We start from the raw sequence: 20,324 nt of genomic DNA, 5'->3' as shown, positions 1-20,324 counted from the left end.
CACGGCTGTTACTCTGAAACCTCGCAGTATTTTATATTACAGATGTGTAAATTGAAACCATTTAAAATGAATATTTTTCATTTTACATTTTAAAACTTAGGGATTTTCACATGTGTAACACCTGTTGAAGGGGATTGGCAAATAAAAATACACAATTTTCTTCATTCTTTGAAGTTACTAAATAAATTGTTATAATAGCGAGGATTACTTTGTATCGTGGTGAGAAATGTATACACTGGTAGTAGCTTTTTCATTAACACCAATTTGATTAAAACATTATCTGCATTTTAATTAATGAATATAAAGCTGTATTTGCAAGCTAAAGTTTTGATTAAGCAAAAATACTCTCTGCCTAAAAATTTGTTGTTTTCACAGCATAGCAAAATGGTCGGTTAAAATTGTTTAATGCTTAAATTCCAGGTTAGGGTGATTAACATTTTCAGAATTTTTTTCATTAACAAGTCTATTCATCCTTGGCAATCAGCAGGTTTTTTCATAATTATGAATGTGTGTTATTTTATTTTGATGTATTACAGGTACAAAGGCATGAATTATTTAGAGATCTGAAACAAGTTAGAAGTGTGGGTTTGCAATGAATATTTCATGATGAGCATGTGACGGTAGAAATGCAGAGGCCTTCTCTTATTAAAAACTTTTTAATTGAGTGTGAGAAAAAATGAAAAATTACTTATATTGCCTTTTGCTTCCAAGAAAGAGTGGAGAATTTGATAGACTTGTCAGACTGATTTATAAACACATCTTTTACAGAGTTCTTATATATAGTTTTTGTGCTGAAAAATATCAATTTTTAATGTTTCTTCTAGTTTTTTATGCTTTGTCTTTTTTGCAGTATGACTGTATAATTTTTCTAATTTTTAACAGGTTGTCTGAAAGAAAGAGGGATTCTTTGCTGCAGTTAAATAAGGTTAAAGTAGAAGTTAATGAAAGCTATGAGAGTATTGCAGCAAGATGCAACAGTGCAGAGACATTGCCTCAGTACTTTAAAATTTGATATTAGATATATTTTAATTGAAAGAAATTTGTTCCAGTATGACTATTGTCATTTTTCCTTAACAAGTTCCTAGCTTCTTTAGTCAAGTTTCATGATGGATGAGTAGTCCTAAAATACAGCAGGTCACCCAATATTTGTCCAGGGCAGGGCAGGAACGAAAGAGTCACACTTGCTGTTGCACAGAATAAATCAAAATGCATCTGCCCTCCTTCTCTTTTAAATGCAGAGATATGACTCACTTATGGTGTAGGTGCGCCAGCTCCATTGTCATCCAAGTATCCACAATATTAAAGATGAGAGCAGCTGGGACCCAAATTGTAGTATGCTGTGAGCCCCAATTTGGCAGTCCCTGAAATACTGGCTTATCACTAATGTGTTTTATATGGATGTTTTCTGGATGCCTAGTATTAACAAATTAGTATTCAATCTATGTATATTTTTTTACTTCCTAAATAATAAAGTGTAAAAAGTTAGTATTTCTGTCTTATTTTTCTTAGTTAGATCGATTCAAGGAACCACCTGCATATGGACCTATGTGTGATATCCTGTGGTCAGATCCCCTAGAGGACTTTGGAAATGAGAAGACTCAGGAACATTTTACTCACAACACAGTTAGGGGATGTTCATACTTCTACAGGTAGGGTCACTTTATTAATTAATGATTCTCTACCAACTAGATGAACTACTTGGAATCATGGATGTTATGTGCTTGCTTGCAATCTGCATCGTTCTTCTCATCATAATAGTGTGTGTATGGGAGTGGGGCCTATATTGTTGCATGGGCTTTGTTTTATTTTCAGTTCTTTGTTTGCCATTGTTGAATTGCTCTACAATTTCTGGAAATAATGTTGACTTTTTAATTCGAGAAGTTTTAAGGTAGGTTTGAATGAGGAATGTTGGTTATTGAAAGATCTCACCATCCACTGTGCTGAAATGATAGTGAAGAGTTGATACGAAACACATGTGGCTCCTAAACTTAAGACTTTATACTAGGAATCTGACATAGTTGTGATAATTTGAGTTTAGGACTAAATACTTTGCTGGTTTGGTCAACTTCTGAGCTGAGCAAATAATTTAATCAATGAATCTTTCTGCTCTATATCTATAAGCAATTATGATTTTTCTCAAATATTTTGCAAACTTTTAAAACTGTCAATTTGATTGTGAACAGTTCTCTGTGAGAAACTCATGATATGAGTGTTGGTTAATTGTGGTTGGTCAGATACGGTACAGAATATTATTTTTCTTCCCTGGCCGAATGAGTGCACCAGCACTTCTGGTGCACTTGTCCATGGTTTTGAATTTAAATTTTGATTTCTGTGCATACAGCTTTGAAATTGGCTTTCCGGGAATGTTCATGCCAGTGAAACTTAAGTGTGCAACTATTCCTGGAAGGTGACTGCAAAAGGGGTACAAATGCAGCCAAAAGCCAGTACATTTGAAAATCAGAGTGAATATTTGAAGAAAAATATTTTCAGTGTTTTCCCAGCTCTAATCCTCCTATTCCCTTCTCGGAGAGTTTTTCTTTCCTGTCCTTACACGGGGGGGGGCTGGTGTCTTTTTCCCCACTCCTAGCCTGTTTGAGGTGGCCAGTGGAATCTTTTTCTCTCCCCTTATGAAGAGAAGGGTGCCTTGTTAGGGGTTCTGTCTCCATTTCCCTTTCCATGGTGTGTAATGGGCCACAAAAATACCACATCTTCTGTCAGAGCAGGTGCTTTGCTAGCTATATATTTGTTCTCAGCATCAGACCCTATGGCATGGAGTATTCTTGGATGCATTTTTCTACCAAAAATAGTCTAAAGAAATGCTTTTGAGATTGTCCTGTTGAAACTTTCAAGACCCTGTACTTTAAGCCCCTGGGTAATCCATGGTATTTGGGTCTTCGTTTTCTGTCATGTCACCAATGCCATGACCACTGGGCTTCGATTCTGAGAACTCCCTTTTTGTGGAACTCTCATGTTATGCTCCGGTAGCGTTAATTCTCTAGGAGCAGCTTAGAACAGGAATATATCAGAGTGACAAAACTTGCAGAAGGAGAAAGTGGTAGTGTGAATGGTGTATTTCATTAAAATTTTACCAGGAGGTGGGTGGGATTTCCTTACTCAGATGACTGTTAATTGAAATGAAAAGTTCCATATCCTGGCTGATCAGTTCCACTTCACCCCAGGGTTAGCAGTGTCCAACCTTGGGCTTTCCGAAGAAGCTCAATGGGAGTTTGGCACTCAGTTTCCATAGGTTCCTTTGAAAACCCTTTTTCAAACATAATTCCCATCTGACAGCTGTGCAGTGAATTGGTAGCCTCAGTCCATATCTAAAAGCCACAGCCAGGATCCTTTGGAGCACTTTTAGCAAAGAGGTGAAAGATGGACTGCACCATGGAAACTAAATTCCAATCCCGCCCAGTGTGTAACCTTAGAGCAAGGGTGGGCCAGTATCAGAAAGGTTGAACTGCTGCTGCCCTTGCTGTTCTGGTTCTGTGGTTAACTGATGCTGCAGTCTTCATGTCTATAAATTCTGACACTACCCACAACTACTAAATTCATATGGATGTCTTGCTTTTAGAGAGGATCAGCCCAAATGCAGATGGGGCTGGGTCTTTTGGGGGCTTTTTGTTCTGTGTTTGATTAGTGCTTAACACAACGGGGTCTTAGTCCGTGACTTGGACTCCTTGGTACTACTGCAATACAAAAGGAATAATAATAATTCCGATGTGACCTGTGATGGTTCCTGGGGATACCCAGGGTTGTGAGGCACCTCGCCAGCTCCTGCCCTTAGCATGAGGAAACCTTGTCTGTGCCTGTCAGGGTCATCTCTCGGACTCCACCAGCTACTGGCAACAAAACCACACCCCTCCAGGCCTAATCAAGCTCTACTCTCTCTTCACAGGTACCAGCAGGCATACTCCAACTCTTGAGCCCTCTGAGCTTCCCTCTGCAGTGTCCTGCCCCTGATCTATTGGATACTCACAGAATTACCAGACCTGCTGTTCCCAAAGGAAGTGTATACCACATCTTACTGGTTACACCTTAGCCCACAGCAATTAGATTTCTTTATAGAGAAAGCAAATATAAGTTCATTTAACAAAGAACAGAGATTCAAATTATAGCAAGCAGAGCTATTGGAAACAAAGGGTTACACATAAAATAAAACCATAATATGCATACTAGAGCCTAAACTTAACTATTAGGACATTATGCTATAAGAATAAAAGCTCACCTAAAATCCTTCCAGGATATTACAACCAGGTTTGGCTGAGGTCTTCCATTCATGAAGCAACCCCACTGTCTGCTTACTTCCTAGGTGAAAGATGCAGAGTTTGTCTCTGTCTCTACAGTTATAATCCAAAAATCCCTTCTCATGACTTATAAACAGGATGACAACCCTCCCCCCTCTCCGCTAGTTGATTTTTCCTGTGTGCTTCTTTCTTGTTTTTTACAATCTCTTGATTAACATTCAGCTCAGACTCTAGACAGACTTCCATTGCGAAGCAGACAGTACGCACATGACCAGACAAAGAGGGATAGGCATCTCTTCCCTCCTGCCTGACAGGTGTAGGTAGATCATCTTATGGATCATCTTATCATCTGCCTTAACTCATAGACCTTAAGAACATGATTTTCAGTGTATATCCGTAACTCATGTATTATCAGTATATACATTTCATAATGATTATGATGACCAGTGTGACACAGGCTTTCATTAGAGACCTTACATGACACTTTGTGGTGAATTAGTATGTAAGTACCAGACTCTCAGACACCGATCCTCTTATGCACCCCTGTGCTCTCTGCCAATTGGCACCAAGAGGTCCCTGGGTCACACTGACCTTTTTAAACAATTGTGAAATGTTACTCCACGTGATTAAGGGAGCTGTCACGCAGACTAACAGCCTATAGTTTTCACTTTTTCTTTCAGATCAAAGTTTCTCAGATTTGATGTAAAATTTCTCCCCTAGGATAAGATGTAGATATTGTGACAAGGTTGGGCCAGATGGCTACAGGAGAGTAATAGAAGGCAGATATATTATCCCCAGGTTAAGTGGGTCCTTTTTCCCTGGGTAAGGTAACAGGGAAGGTTCCAGAACAATCAGGAATCTTCTGGAGACAATTAAGACAGACAGGCTGATTGGCTGCAGGTGTTCTAATCAAAAAGCTGCTAGAATCAATTAAGGCAGGCTAATCAGGGCACCTGGGTTTAAAAAAGGAGCTCACTTCAGTTTGTGGTGTGCGTGTAAGGAGCCGGGAGCAAGAGGCGCTAGGAGCTGAGAGTGAGAACACATACTGTTGGAAGACTGAGGAGTACAAGCATTATCAGACACCAGGAGGAAGGTCCTATGGTGAGGATAAAGAAGGTGTTGGGAGGAGGCCATGGGGAAGTAGCCCAGGGATTTGTAGCTGTCGTACAGCTGTTCTAGGAAGCACTCTAGACCGCTGCATTCCACAGGGCCCTGGGCTGGAACCCGGAGTAGAGGGTGGGCCCGGGTTCCCCCCAAACTTCCCAACTCCTGGTCAGACACAGGAGAAGTTGACCAGACCGTGGGTTCACGAAAACAGCCAAACTGAGGGCTGCTGTGAAGCTCCAAGGCGAGCAAATCCGCCAATAAGCACAAGACCCACCAAAGTAGAGGAGGAACTTTGTCACAATATTGATATATATTTTTAAAAATTTCAGTAAGGTCTTACTCCTATTGTTTGAAGAAAGAAAAATAGTACCAATTGGGAAGATAACTTTCAACATGTTATAAGAGCAATTCTTTAATTTTCTTTGTTGGTTATGAATTTCTTCTTCGGACTCAGCCTACTTCATGCTGAACATTTCCATCCCCCAGCCTTGTTAGGAACATACAAGTTGTTGTAGAAGAACACACCTAGGCTCTGGCTACTCTGATATCCTGGCACCAACAATGCTAAATGTTCTAAGCGGTGGTGAAAATTACTAATTTCACCGTGCCTAATTGTGCAGTACTATACAGTGGAAAGGAAACTTCTTCCCAACACAAGCAGGTGTCATCTGTATCCAAGCTAGTGTAATGGTAGTTGCCATTCCTGTAACTTTGTCACAAGCATTTAATTCTTTTTTGATGTTTACTAAGCCCGGTGATAACCTGTGGCAGTAAATTCCTTATGAAAGTTATGGGCTGTGTCAAATTTTACCTGCGTTTTGTTGCAGCTCTCCAAGAAGAAGTGAGAATCTCTCCAAAACACCAACTTCACAGTTAGAAAAACATGGTTTTAGATTCTGTAGTCACTACCTCAAGACTCACAGGTTCATATTTCAGAAGTCTGTACCCTTCAGTTATGTCTATGGTGCAGCTGGGAGCGAGCCTCCCAGCCCGGGTAGACAGACTCATGCTGTCTCGACTCAAGTTAGCATGCTAAAAATATAGTGTGAATGTTGCAGCTTCAGCAAAGATTTGAGCTAGCTGCTAGAGCTCAAAGCCCAGGGTCAGGTGGGCTTGAGACCGAGTTGCTGCCCACGCCACAACGGTCACACTGCTATTTTTAGTCGAGCTAGTATGAGTTTGTCTACCTGAGTTGGGAAGCTCGCTGTGAGCCACAGTGTAGGCATATCCTTCTAGGTCCCTTTCTAAACCTCTTTGTGTGTTTGAAGAATGTGACTGTGTTCTAGTGCTCAGTATCAGTTTTTAACAGGACTAGTTTTCTGGATTCCTCATTGTAAATCTAGTTTATACAAAAGTTCCACTTTGGCTGCAAAGGCCAGGGATGGAAATTGAACAATAAAGGTCAAGAAGAATTCAAAGACATGTGTGAGCCCAATAATTTCTTCTAGGTTATTAAGAAATGTTCATTGATGATAGGAAATAATATTGTAAGAAATTCACATTTATTTAGACATATTTGTTATAATGGCAATTTCAGTTGACCTTTCTGTGATTTAAGATTATTTCCCACAGTGAAATAACATGAGATAGGTGACCTTAGCAATTAATGTAGCTTTGTAGCCGAGTAAATCTACTATATTCAGCCAAACGCTGTGCACTTATCAAGCCTTTAGTCATCTTAGGAAATGATTTCAATGAGCATGAAAAAGTTGAAAGAGATAAATTTACAGTAGCCTAATAATCTTTCTTTCCACATTTATTAAGTGGACAGATTGTTATGGCCCACTAAATTTAAAACTGCTCAACGTTTTCCTTTAGAAAATCTCAAGTGTAAGAGATCTTAAAATCACTCCAGCCAACATTGTCAAACGACGGTATCTGTAACTCAGGACTTAAATCCACTTATGTGGAAATAGGCAAAATTGAGTTGACTTTTTTCAGAGTTGCTGAGCACCTGCAGCTCCCTCTGTAAAGGGGACGTTTAATAAATATTTTGCATCCAACAGATTTTCGTATGTTGGTTAATGTATGGTTTTTAGAAACTGTGGATACATGAATGGAAAGTAGCTACTGTGACATTGTAGCCACAAATACAGAAAGCCCTTGAATGTTAAATATGTTGCATTTTACATCTTTTAACAATCTCTTCTTCCTTCTCCAAAAAACAGCTACTAATGTGATTTATTTTCTTCTGTGCCTTCTAAACTTTCAGCATATATGTCTTCTTCAGTCCTTGTCAAGTTAGCTAATGTCAGCTCAAGAGAAATCAAAGTACTGATTTAATGAGGTGTTATCTGTGCAGACTAAAATTTATTCAAGTATTATTTTTAAAAATTAATAAGTCATGGCCAGATTTCACCACCCTTACTCACACTGATAGTACCTCACTCTGTGAATAGTACGAAGTAAAAATGACAGAATCTGGCCTTTGCGTCAATATTAGAGTTCCTAGTTTATATGAAAGCCTGGTATTCTATGTTTGTATATCTTTTCCGTACCTCTCAGTCAGTGACAAAATTTACATAATGCAATCCGACATTAATATTGATAAATTGATGCTGTTTGGAAACATATACCTCAATTGTCCCTGTGGGAGAAGAACAATTTCATGTTTATTTAGCAAAATATTACTTTGGTTGGTTGGTTTTTTTGTGTTTTGTTTTTGTTTTGTTTTTTTACGTGTATGTATAGTCAGTTCTGTTGATGGTCCATCACATTTCCTATCTCATGCATAATTACAATACCACTCTCAAGTGCAACTCTGGGAGAGCTTATCTATTCACATGCTTCTGCGTAGGAAAGATTTGAAATATGGAAAGAGACCTCCCTGGCTTACCCAGGAGATTTTCAATGGTCTGAAACTCAAAAAAGAGCCTTACGAAAAGTGGAAAATAGGAGAAATTACAAACAAATAACTCAAATATGTAGGGACAAAATTAGAAAGGCCAAGGCACAAAACGAAATTAAATTACTAGAGACATAAAGGGTAACAAGAAAACATTCTATAAATACATTAGAAGGAAGAGGAGAAGACTTGCTTCTGTTATCATTCCCGGAATAATAACAGAAAATGTGGAAATGGCAGAAGTGCTAAATGACTTTTTTTGTTTCAATTTTCACCCAAAAGGTTAGTAGCTATTGAACGTCGAGCATAGTGAATGCCAGTGAAAATGAGGTAGGATCAAAGGCTAAAACAGGGAAAGAACAAGTTAAAAATTACTTAGATAAGTTAGGTTTCAGAGTAGCAGCCGTGTTAGTCTGTATTCGCCAAAAGAAAAGGAGGAGTTGTCTTAGAGACTAACAAATTTATTTGAGCATAAGCTTTCGTGAGCTACAGCTTTCTTCATCGGATGCATTCAGTGGAAAATACAGTGGGGAGATTTATATACATAGAGAATATGAAACAATGGGTGTTACCATACACACTGTAACCAGAGTGATCACTTAAAGTGAGCTATTACCAGCAGGAGAGCGGGTCGGGGGGGACCTTTTGTAGTGATAATCAAGGTGGGCCATTTCCAGCAGTTGACAAGAACGTCTGAGAAACAGTGTGGGGGTAGGGGATAAATATGGGGAAATAGTTTTATTTTGTGTAATGACACATCCACTCCCAGTCTCTATTCAAGCCTAAGTTAATTGTATCCAGTTTGCAAATTAATTCCAATTCAGCAGTCTCTCGTTGGAGTCTGTTTTTAAAGTTTTTTTGTTGAACTATTGCCACTTTTAGGTCTGTAATCGAGTGACCAGAGAAATTGAAGCGTTCTCCAACTGGTTTTTGAGTGTTATAATTCTTGACGTCTGATTTGTGTCCATTTATTCTTTTACGTAGAGACTGTCCAGTTTGGCCAATGTACATGGCAGAGGGGCATTGCTGGCACATGATGGCATATATCACAATGTGCAGGTGAACGGGCCTCTGATAGTGTGGCTGATGTGATTAGGCCCTATGATGGTGTCCCCTGAATAGATATGTGGACACAGTTGGCAATGGGCTTTGTTGGAAGGATAAGTTCCTGGGTTAGTGGTTCTGTTGTGTGGTGTGTGGTTGCTGGTGAGTATTTGCTTCTGGTTGGGGGGCTGTCTGTAGGCCTGTCTCCCAAGATCTGTGAGAGTGATGGGTCGTCCTTCAGGATAGGTTGTAGATCCTTGATGATGCGTTGGAGAGGTTTCAGTTGGGGGTTGAACGTGATGGCTAGTGGCGTTCCGTTATTTTCTTTGTTGGGCCTGTCCTGTAGTAGGTGACTTCTGGGTACTTTTCTGGCTCTGTCAGTCTGTTTCTTCACTTCAGCAGGTGGGTATTGTAGTTGTAAGAATGCTTGATAGAGATCTTGTCGGTGTTTGTCTCTGTCTGAGGGGTTGGAGCAAATGCGGTTGTATCTTAGAGCTTGGCTGTAGACAATGGATCGTGTGGTGTGTTCTGGATGAAAGCTGGAGGCATGTAGGTAAGAATAGCAGTCAGTAGGTTTCCGGTATAGGGTGGTGTTTATGTGACCATCGCTTATTAGCACCGTAGTGTCCAGGAAGTGGCTCTCTTGTGTGGACTGGTCCAGGCTGAGGTTGATGGTGGGATGGAAATTGTTGAAATCATGGTGGAATTCCTCAAGAGCTTCTTTTCCATGGGTCCAGATGATGAAGATGTCATCAATGTAGCGCAAGTAGAGTAGGGGCATTAGGGGACGAGAGCTGAGGAAGCGTTGTTAGATAAGTTAGATGTCTTCTAGTCCTGATGAAATGCATCCTAGAATACTCAAGGAGCTGACTGAGGCGATCTCTGTGCCATTAGCAATTATCCTCAAAAAGTCATGGGAAGATGTGGGAGATTCCAGAGGACTGAAGAAGAGTGAATATAGTGCCAATCTATAAAAAAGGGAAATAAACTGATTGGTCTTGATTGTTCTTAACTTCAGTACCTGGAAAGATAATGGAGCAAATAATTAAGCAATCAATTTGCAAACACCTAGAAGATAATAAGATGATAAGTAACACTCAGCATGGATTTGTCAAGAACAAATCATATCAAACGAACCTACTAGCTTTCTTTGAGAGGGTAACAAGCCTTGTGGATGGGGGGAAGTGGTAGATGTGGTATATCTTGACTTTAGTAAAGCTTTTGGTACTCTCTCGCATAACCTTCTCATAAACAAACTAGGAAAATACAACCTAGATGGAGGTACTATATGGTGGGTGCATAACTGGTTGGAAAACCATTCCCAGAAATAGTTATCAGTGGTGCACAGTCAACCTGGAAGGGCATATTGAGTAGGGTCCCGCAGGGATCAATTGTGGGTCCAGTTCTGTTCAATAACTTCATCGGTGTTTTAGATAATGGCATAGAGAGTACACTTATAAAGTTTGAAGACGATACCAAGCTGGGAGGGATTGCATGTGCTCTGGAGGATAGGATTAAAGTTCAAAATGATCTGGACAAACCAGAGAAATGATCTCATGTAAACAGGATGAAATTCAATAAGGACAAAGTCAAAGTACTCCATTTAGGAAGGTACAATCAGTTGTATACATACAAAATGGGAAATGATTGCCTAGGAAGGAGTACTGCAGAGTATTGGGAGTCATAGTAGACCACAATCTAAATATGGGTGAATAGTGTAACACTGTTGCAAAAGAAGCAAACATCATTCTAGGATGTATTAGCAGGAGTGTTGTAAGCAAGCCACAAGAAGTAATTCTTCTGCTCTACTCTGCACTGATAAGGTCTCAACTGGAGTACAGTAACTCCCCACTTAACGTCCTCTTGCTTAATGTTGTTTCAATCTTACGTCCCTGCTCAATTACAGAACATGCTCCCTTTAAAGTTGTGCAGTGTTTCACTATAAGTCGTTTGGCTGCCTGCTTTGCTTTGTCCACAGCTGGCAGCCCCCCATCAGTGCCCCTACGCCCCCCCTCCAGCGCCTCCCGCCCACTGGCAGACTCTGCAAATCAGCGCCCTCCCACTCCTCCCCTCGCCCCCTGCCCACGGCAATCAGCTAGGTTGTGGCATAGGAGGGAGGAGCGAGGACAGAGCTCCCCCTCCCTTCCCTGGGCAGGCTCCCCCTTCCTTCCTGCCTCCCGAATGCCGCAAACCAGCTGATAGCCATGGAAAGGAGGCAGGGGAGGGAGGGAGGAGGCTGCGCACTGCATCCTCGCTCCTCCCTCCCTCCCTGCCTCCTGCCCCCTGACATGGCACGCAGCCTCCCCCTGCCCTCCCCTGCCTCCTGCCCACGGCAATCAGCTGTCTTGCAGCATTCAAGAGGAAGGGGAGGGAGGGGGAGCCTGTGTGCCATGTCCTTGCTCCTCCCCCCTCCTTCCTGAATGCCGCAAGCCAGCTGATTGCCGTGGGCAGGAGGCAGGGGAGGGAGGGCAGAGGAGTGAGGATGCGGCTTGCGGAGTAAAGGGGGAGTGGGGGAAGAAGAGGCAGGTTAAGGGTGGGGGCTTGGGGGAAGAGGTGGATGGGTGGGGAGAGTGTTGAGCCCCCCGCCCTGGTGCTTGCAGAGTAGGGGAAGCTGCTGGTGCTGCTGTACAATGTGCTTCTCCTAGCCTACAGCACCTTCAGCCTCCTTGCCTGCCTCATTGTCTCCAGTGCCAGTGGGCTGTGCCTGTGTGGGGTAAGGCAGGGGCACCTCCCAACTATAGTACTGTACTGTATGGCAAAAAAAAATTTCCCTAGACCCTAACCCCCTATTTACATTCATTCTTAAGGGGAAATTGCATTCACTTAACATCGTTTCGCTTAGTCGCATTTTTCAGGAACATAACTACAATGTTAAGTGAGGAGTTACTGTATTGTGTCCAGTTTTGAGTGCCATATTTCAGGAAAGATGTGGACAAATTGGAGAAAGTCCAGAGAAGACCAACAAAAATGATTAAAGGTCTAGAAAACGTGACCTGTGAGGGAAGATTGAAAAAAATGGGTTTGTTTAGTCTGGAGAAGAGAAGACTGAGAGGGGAGATAACAGCTTTCAAGTACATAAAATGTTCATACAGGAGGAGGGAGAAAAATCGTTCTCCTTAACCTCTGAGGATAGGACAAGAAGCACTGGACTTAAATTGCAGTGAGGGTGGTTCAGGGTGGACATTTGGAAAAACTTCCTGTCAGGGTGGTTAAGCACTGGAATAAATGGCCTAGGGAGGTTGTGGAATCTCCGTCATTGGGGATTTTTAAGAGCAGGTTGGACAAACACCTGTCAGGGATGGTCTAGATAATACTTAGTCCTGCCATGAGTACAGGGACTGGATTAGATGACCTCTCGATGTCCCTTCCAGTTCTATGATACTGTGATTCTCTAGGAAAATATGTTGTTGTTCCTGTTTCTTGAGAGTGACCCGTAGTTAAATTGTCTTGAAGATGCCACTTGACTTTTGCATCTCGAAGGAAGTGGTACCAAGAGATGCAGCAGATAAGTAGGATTAGGGAATTTTTAGAACAATTCAAACATTTCTCATTCTGGTCCACACTGGCATTGCATTCCAGTATCGTTTACTGGATGGGAATAGAATTTAAAGGATTTTTTTTCTCTCATCACATTCATACAAAGCCACTGAGAGTGCGCGTGGTCTTAGCTGTGAAAATTGCCACTGAATCCTTGCCCAGCTTGTTTAATTGCCTTTGTGCCAGCGGTCTGGCAGAGAGTACTGGGAGCTCTGTTGCACTATAGTGTTTAATAAGCAGTGTCCCATCCCATGTAAAATATATCAAGTGTTTCTTATTGCAAGTATATATGCGTGCAAGTTTAAAATTCACTTTATGTGAGTCTTGCCAGGTAAGACTCGTTTACTTAATGATTGTGGAAGAGTGCACAAAGGGGGTCTGGGCCTGGGCCAACAGAAGTCATTTAGAATTTGAACAAATGCTCAGGGATTTCCTTCTCTTCTCCCCCTGCCCCAGTGTTCATTGACCTCTACCTCCTAATTGTTTGGTAATTATTACTGTTTAATATTTGTACTCCAGTAATGCATAGAGGCCATTAATATGTGTATAGTTCTCTCTATTAACGTGAGTATAGCTGCTCTTTTGTACTGGTCATTAATTTAAAAATTGCTTTCTCATTCATATGCTGCAAGGAACTTTAAGTTTAAAAATCAGTCAGAGAATTCTGAAATATTCCAGAGAGATTTGAGCAAATCAGTTTGAGTATTTTAATGTAAACTATCTAGCTGAAGTTGTTACCATGACACTAAGCTACCTGAGTTGTCTTTCAAGGTAAACATAGCTGGGTAAATACCTGCCAGATGGCCGAGCTAAGGAGGTCATTAATAACTTCTGTGGTTGTTCTACTATGACAACAGCTTGTGTAACTTCCAGATAAATCCATTTTAAAAGGCTGCCTTGGTTGATTGTCATCTCCTCCTCTGTGCCCCCTGTAACTCCTAAGTGCTAACATATCACAATCCTGATATAATTAATACCTTTCAGTATCTGGGAGCCAGATTCTCTTGGCTGGTTAAGTTATGCCTGGCACATGACAAGGATGCAGGGGGGAAGATAGCTTTACTCCACCTTTTCACTCCCCTGGTTTTAGAGCCAGCTGGGGCCTTCAGTTTGGGCCTGGTTGAAATCTGCTCTAAATTATGCCTGGTTGCCAGCGGTTCCCGTAAGCCATGACAGTCTCTGGATATTACAAGGGCATAAGAATGTATGATTAAAACCCATATGCTGGGTGGGAGAGTCTGAAAGAGTCTGACATAGGAGCTGCTACTGTTATGTATTTTGGTGGTATCTAAAGGCTTGAACCAGGACTGAGGACCCATTGTGCTAGGCAAAAACATAGAACAGAAGATGGTCCCTGGCCAGAAGATGCCCATCCCCATAGTACATATGTTTGAATGAACAGAAACATTTGTAAGTCCAATATCCTTTTACAATAGTTTATATTTAAACGATATTAAATGATAATGAATATTATCTGAACAGCTTAAATATCACAATATTTTAAATCAAAGCATTTATCATGCATAGATTCTGGTCTTCTCTCTGTCTGCTACTAAATTGTATTTCTTCTTTTAGGATGGCTGATCCTTCCAATAGGCAAGTTAGGAAAGCCAGATGGCAGACATGTGAAACATGCATTTATTGCAGAATTTGTTAGGCTTTCCCAAACATTGGTGAAACGAAGTGCAGTTAATGAGAAGATTGTTTCCTTCTTTGTTAACGTAAACCGTGCTTCCCTGTCACAGTTGCACAAATAAAGTTGATGACCATAGTAATCCAAAATCTAACTTCTACTAAGATAAATTGTATAAAAGGATTTAACCTAACACAGGTTTTAAAGAAAGGAAAATCATAGTCATGTATTTCAAGAAGAGTAAATCCTTTCTAACATGACACTAGCCTGTTCTGACCCACCAGGGAAACAGAACTCTTCTCTGATTCTGCATGACATATGAGATGCAGTCAGAATGCTTGACCATGCTTGCTGGCTTTTCTCTTGACCAACTGGGTTTTATATTTGGCTGATTGAATTTCAGATTGGACTCTGCAAGGCAGGGTAAAGAGAAAAAGCATTTCTGAAATGGAGTAATATGTACCAGACTGCAGTAGCAAAGGAAGGGGGTACTGCCTTCCCATAGACTTTATTTTATTAAAATTATTTCCTGCCTTCTTGTTCCCCTCATCCACATTGTCCTTCATTTTATTCCTGGATGGAGGAAAGAGTAGAAATGTTAAGAGATTTATAGGACCGGGTGCTACATTCTTTCCAGGGGACGGGGTAGGGAATACATTGTTGTTGGATGAGGAGTTGTACCTGAGTAAAAACTCTGGGATTTAGCTTGTGGAAAATTTTTTTTTTAAATTGAAATTTGTAGAGGCATTCTAAATTTTTTTCAGCAAATTATTTTGGATGAAAAGCCATTTTTCAACCCCAAAAAAACATGTTCGCAGAAAATTTTAAGAAAAGTTCGGTTTTCTGGTGGGAAAGTGAAAAATTTTCACAGAAAATGTTTACCAAGCACAGAATTTTTTTTACCAGCAGTGTTTTTCAAAACCGATCTTTTTTTTCTGTGCTGTGGATCTAAAGTTTCCAGGTCTATTGGTGACCCACATAGGGTGTTAGAATTTGTTTCTTCACATTGTAGTTTTAAAAATGTCAGAAATTATATTTAAAAAAATAACCTAGGTTAAAAGAATATTAAGGTTGCAAAGTGAAGCACTGAGAAGTTAGGAAATGCTAAAAATGAAGGTTGCACATGCGTTATGTTAGTGTGTGATCATATAATTAAAGACTGTCTTTTTCATAGGAGTCTGCCTCGTTCATTAGAAGATGGGTGATGGTCAGAGACTGAATTAAGGTTGTGTAGTGAATGAAGCTGTTGTCTGAGCGAGCCCTGCCTCTTTTGTGGCAGAAAGTGTAAGGTGTGTAGTAAATGAGGCGGGGAACTGCAGGAAGAGAAGGAATGGTCTTGTGGATTAGATGGTTGAATGTCACTCTGGAAAATTGGATTCTCTCCCTGTCTCTGCCATAGAGTATAGTAGGTAATGCTGGGCAATGGGGAAGTTGCTTTAACAAAAATTTTCACAAGTGGCCACTGACTGTACGTTCTTCATTTTCTGAGAACCCAAGATGAAACATCTGTGGCTTGATTTCCAGAAGTGTTAAACACTCACAACTGCAAGTGACATCAGTGGGAACTGTGAGTTGAGTATACTGTGGCAAATTGCCGGCACTACTATGATGGGTCTCGCGCTTTCTCTTCTTGGGGGGAAGGGGTTTCAGGGCACCGTTTCTTGCCCCTGAACTGGGGTATTAACTGCCCCACTCGTGTTCTAGAGGAGGGGAGTGGAGAGGGAGGGACCCGGGCCCGCTTTCTACTCCGGGTCCCAGCCCAGGGGCCCTAGGGATAGCGGCAAACCACTAGAACTAGCGGTTCCTTCCCCTGGGCTACTTCCCTCTCCTGCCCTTCAGCTTTGGGGGCTTCCTGCCCTCCCTCTGCACAAACCGGGTGTCCTTTACCTGGGGTCTTGGTCGTCTTAGCCCACTGCAGCACTTCTCTGAACTGTCCTCTGCTTCCCTCCAAACTGCTCTCTGCTCCAACACCAATCCACTCTGCTTCAACTCCTCCAAACTGCTCTTTTCTCCAATGCCAATCCACTCTGCTTCAACTCCTCCAGACTGCTCTCTGCTCCAACACCAATCCACTCTGTTTCAACTCCTCCTCTTGTCTGATTGAAGCAGGGGGGTTATATCATGTGACTGGCTTCAGGTGCTTTAATTTATAGCAAACTTTCTTCCCTCTACAGGGAATAAGGCTCCCTTCTAACACTCTCCTGCTGCTCTCTGGCCATGCTGTATCACAATACATAGTGCTATAAAAATACCAAGTACTCTGAAAAACTAGTCACTAGGTATCTTAAAGACTTTAGATGATTATGATGGTCCCTTCTGTCCTTAGTCTGACCTCCAGCACACCATAGGTCATAGAAATTCACCCACCACTCCTGTAATAGTCCCATAACCTCTGGCTGAGTTTCTGAAGTTTTCAAACATTGATTTAAAGACTTCAAGTTACAGATACTTCAAGTTACCATTTACTCTAATTGAAACCAGTAAGTGACCGGTGGCCCATGCTACAGAGAAAGACAACAACAAAAAAGCAACACTGGCTCTCTGCCTATCTAACCTGGGAGGAAATTCCTTCCAAACCCCAAATATGGTGATCTGTTATACCCTGAGCATGTGGGTGAGACCCACTAGTGCGACACCCGGGAAAGAATTCTCTGTAGTAACTCAGAGCTCTCCCCATTTAGTGTCCCATCTCTGGCCTTTGGAGATATTGCAAATAGCAGGCAAGTAGGAATCCCAAAATTAGTGGGCATTTTTGACTGTTGGCTTTGATCATGCTGTATTTCAGTTCCCCATATGTAAAGTAATAATAATTAATACCTCTTCACCTCACAGGTGTGTTGTGATGATAAATGAATTTGTCTGTGAAGCACTCAGATATTATGGTGATGAGCACCATAGAAAAGCCCAAGAGGAAATAATTCTATATTCGCGACAGGGTTTGGATGTTTTTCGGTAAATAAAGTCTAGAGCCACATATTGATGGATAAGGATTAAAAGAAATATTGAATTTCTAACTGTGGTGTACGCCTTACATCCTGTGTATTGAATGACAGAAAATCTGTGGAAAATAATATGTGATTCTGTAATTAAAGACTGTATCATAATACATATGCTCATGGGGACAAATTATGGCAACCTCAAGTCTGGCATTTTCCTAACTTTTGAGTGCTTGACTTTGCAACATAAACTGCTTTCCAACATACTTGTATTTAATATCATGCAGTATGTTCAGAAAGAGAAGAAAAATGGTCAGAGTTATTGCAAAGTTACCTGTTAACATGAAATTGAACTTCTGAGGATAACAAAATCTCTCTAGTTCACCTTTTGTGAGCATTAGAGAGAGTGATTCTAACAGTATTCCTTTTAGAGATCATTGCTTAACTTGGGAAAACTTGCACAGTCAGTTAATCCTACAGAATGAAAGAAAGGTTACGGTACTGAAAAATTAGGCCTCTTGAATTGCCAATGAGACAGTTTTTAAGAGAGAAGGTTACAGAGCCTTATCTTTCATTGGTGCAATCAGTAACAAAGGTTACACTCAAGGGAAATTAATTTTCTCTTTCAGTCAAACAAAAAAAGTCAATTATACCTTAATAGCCGTAGAGAGTAAAGCTCATAATAGCATGCTAAACAAAAAAAAATCTTCGCTAAGTAGACACTGAATATGCATAAATTTATTCCTCTTGAAGTTGGTATAAATTGATTTTTAGAAGTCTATGGAAATTTCCATTGAATTTAAGAATACAAATGGGATCTTACTGAGTGGTACAGCATGTTCTAGGAAACAAGATTCCTCTTGACAAAGAAAAAAATATAGAATCTGAAATAGGATTTGTGGGAGGGAAACATACCTTTACGCTTTCTGTTGTTGGGGACTGAACTTTTATACTCCTCGATTTACAACTGAAGACCCTGTTAACATGAAGACAGGATATGAGTAGCCCTGAAACCAATAGAAATCTAAACATTTAAGGGGTGTGTGTGTGTACATGTGCATGCACACACATAAAAATTGTTGCCAATTTGGTACTGGCGACTGAAGTCCCATATAGCACATTATAGACTTTTTCCACATACTGCCCCCCAAATGTGCCTTAACCGTGAGCTGGAAAAGATGACTCTGGAAGTTATAGAATGGTTTCAAGGATAAGTCTATACTGCAGTTGGAACATCTGATTTCCAGCTCAAGTAGATGTACTTGCACTAGCTCTGATCAAGCTAGCGCTCTAAAATTAAAAGTGTAGCTATGAGGATACTTGCAGAGGGAGGGATTAGATGCCCAAGTGTGATCCTGTCCAAACCCATAGGTACGTACCCCTCCCGCTGTTCGTGCCACGATGACGACACTTCTATTTTTTGTGCTTTAACTCAATGAGAACCAATGCAGAGATATCTTCTTGAGCTGGAGATTGCATGTCACAGCTTCTGTGTAGACCTGAGACAGCAAACAGGAGTGTTAATTCAGATAGTGGCTTCTGTGATGTGATCCCTTATCTAGTAGGTCTAATCACTTACTTCTCCAAAGAGGAAAAGGTATTTCCCCAGAAGGAACTGTGTACTGACTTCTCATAGACGCAGAGAAAATGAGTCCTAAAACAGTTCACAACATGAACCTTCTCTTTAGTATTGAGGGACATTGAATTTGGTGGGAGTTTTGAGTTCACAAGGAGTGCAGGACTGGGCCTTAGCAATGTATACTATGCAAGGAGACAAGCTTCTCTCTCAAGAGGGAAAGCACTGTGAGCAGTTTAACAATGTAGCAGCTCCACCACTCTGTAAGTTTTTGACCCTGTGGATACTGATGAGGAGCCAGATGCAGCTAATGAAAGGCTAATATTTTAAATGAATTAGTTATAGCATTTTAACTCCTGTGAATGCCATTGGAATGGAAGGAGGGACCCACCATGTTTATTTTGTTTTTTTATATTGTATTTTTTATTTTACTTTTTACTGTTTTCAAAACATCCTTTTTAATGCAATATTTAATACTAGGATGAAAGAAATACTATAAAGAAAATAAAATAGCAAGAAATTATAAACTGCACTGATAATGACCATATTCAACTGTCAGATTTTCCATTATAAACTCCAATTTTCAGGGGTTAATGTTTAATTCATAAACAAAATACATTCCCTCACCTCTGGTTCAAGTGGCAGCCAGTCAGCATTTATAGGGCAGTCCACTCACCAAATCCTATTGGATTTCAGCAATTTAAGCTTCTTTATAAATGTACTCTTTTTAGAACTTTTTAAATACAAAACATGAGGATTGTTTCTGTGAAGGGAGTGAAAGGCACAGGGGTTGTGTCTGAAGCAGGTAACATACCAGTTCTGTTTGGGCAGTAGATCCGAGGAATGTTCAGCTCCGAAGTTGCTCATCATCAAGGTAGATGAAGATTCCTGACAGATCCATCAGCTCCTCTGTACTAAACTGGAAACTGGTATTAGTGTTTCCCTTGGGGAGACCTGAAAGGAGACGATGAGTAAGTTTTCACCAGCATGATTTTTCACTCTGTCTCCTGTACGCAAAATCATGGGAGACTGATCATGCATTGCTGTGAGCCTGAGAGAACTCAAAAAGCCCTTATCAGATTAAATATTGACCAGGAGGGGCATGATGAATTTTTGAAATTATGGCGTTGAACACATCTGAATCCTGTTCACTCATTCACATCACAGTGGCCTTAATACTTTGAACGTAGGGACCTTCACCTCACAACCAACCCTGTGAAGTAGGTAAATGGTAAATATCCTTATACTAGAGATGAAAAATGTGAAGCTCAGCTAGGTTAATTGACTTGTCTAAGGTCATGTAGCAAGTCACTGCCAGAACCAGGATTAAAATACTAGTGGTATTACTGCTAGAGTTTGCTTAATCCAGCAAACCAAAGGTTTGGAAACTGTGGTCCCT

At 40.8% G+C, this 20,324-nt stretch overlaps 1 protein-coding gene across 2 annotated transcripts in view; it reads left to right on the top strand.

Moving 5' to 3' along the window:
• Positions 1–20,324, top strand: part of PPP3CA (protein phosphatase 3 catalytic subunit alpha) — a 326,222-nt gene that overhangs the window by 249,318 nt on the left and 56,580 nt on the right. For both annotated transcript variants that reach the window (XM_074950676.1, XM_074950675.1), the window contains exon 6: positions 1,510–1,649. In XM_074950676.1, coding sequence (XP_074806777.1) covers positions 1,510–1,649 — 140 coding nt within the window. The remainder of the gene's footprint in view (positions 1–1,509; positions 1,650–20,324) is intronic.

This window comes from Natator depressus, chromosome 4, assembly GCF_965152275.1.
Source record: "Natator depressus isolate rNatDep1 chromosome 4, rNatDep2.hap1, whole genome shotgun sequence".
Taxonomy (NCBI): Eukaryota; Metazoa; Chordata; order Testudines; family Cheloniidae; genus Natator; species Natator depressus.
This window is presented reverse-complemented; position numbering and strand designations above follow the sequence as displayed.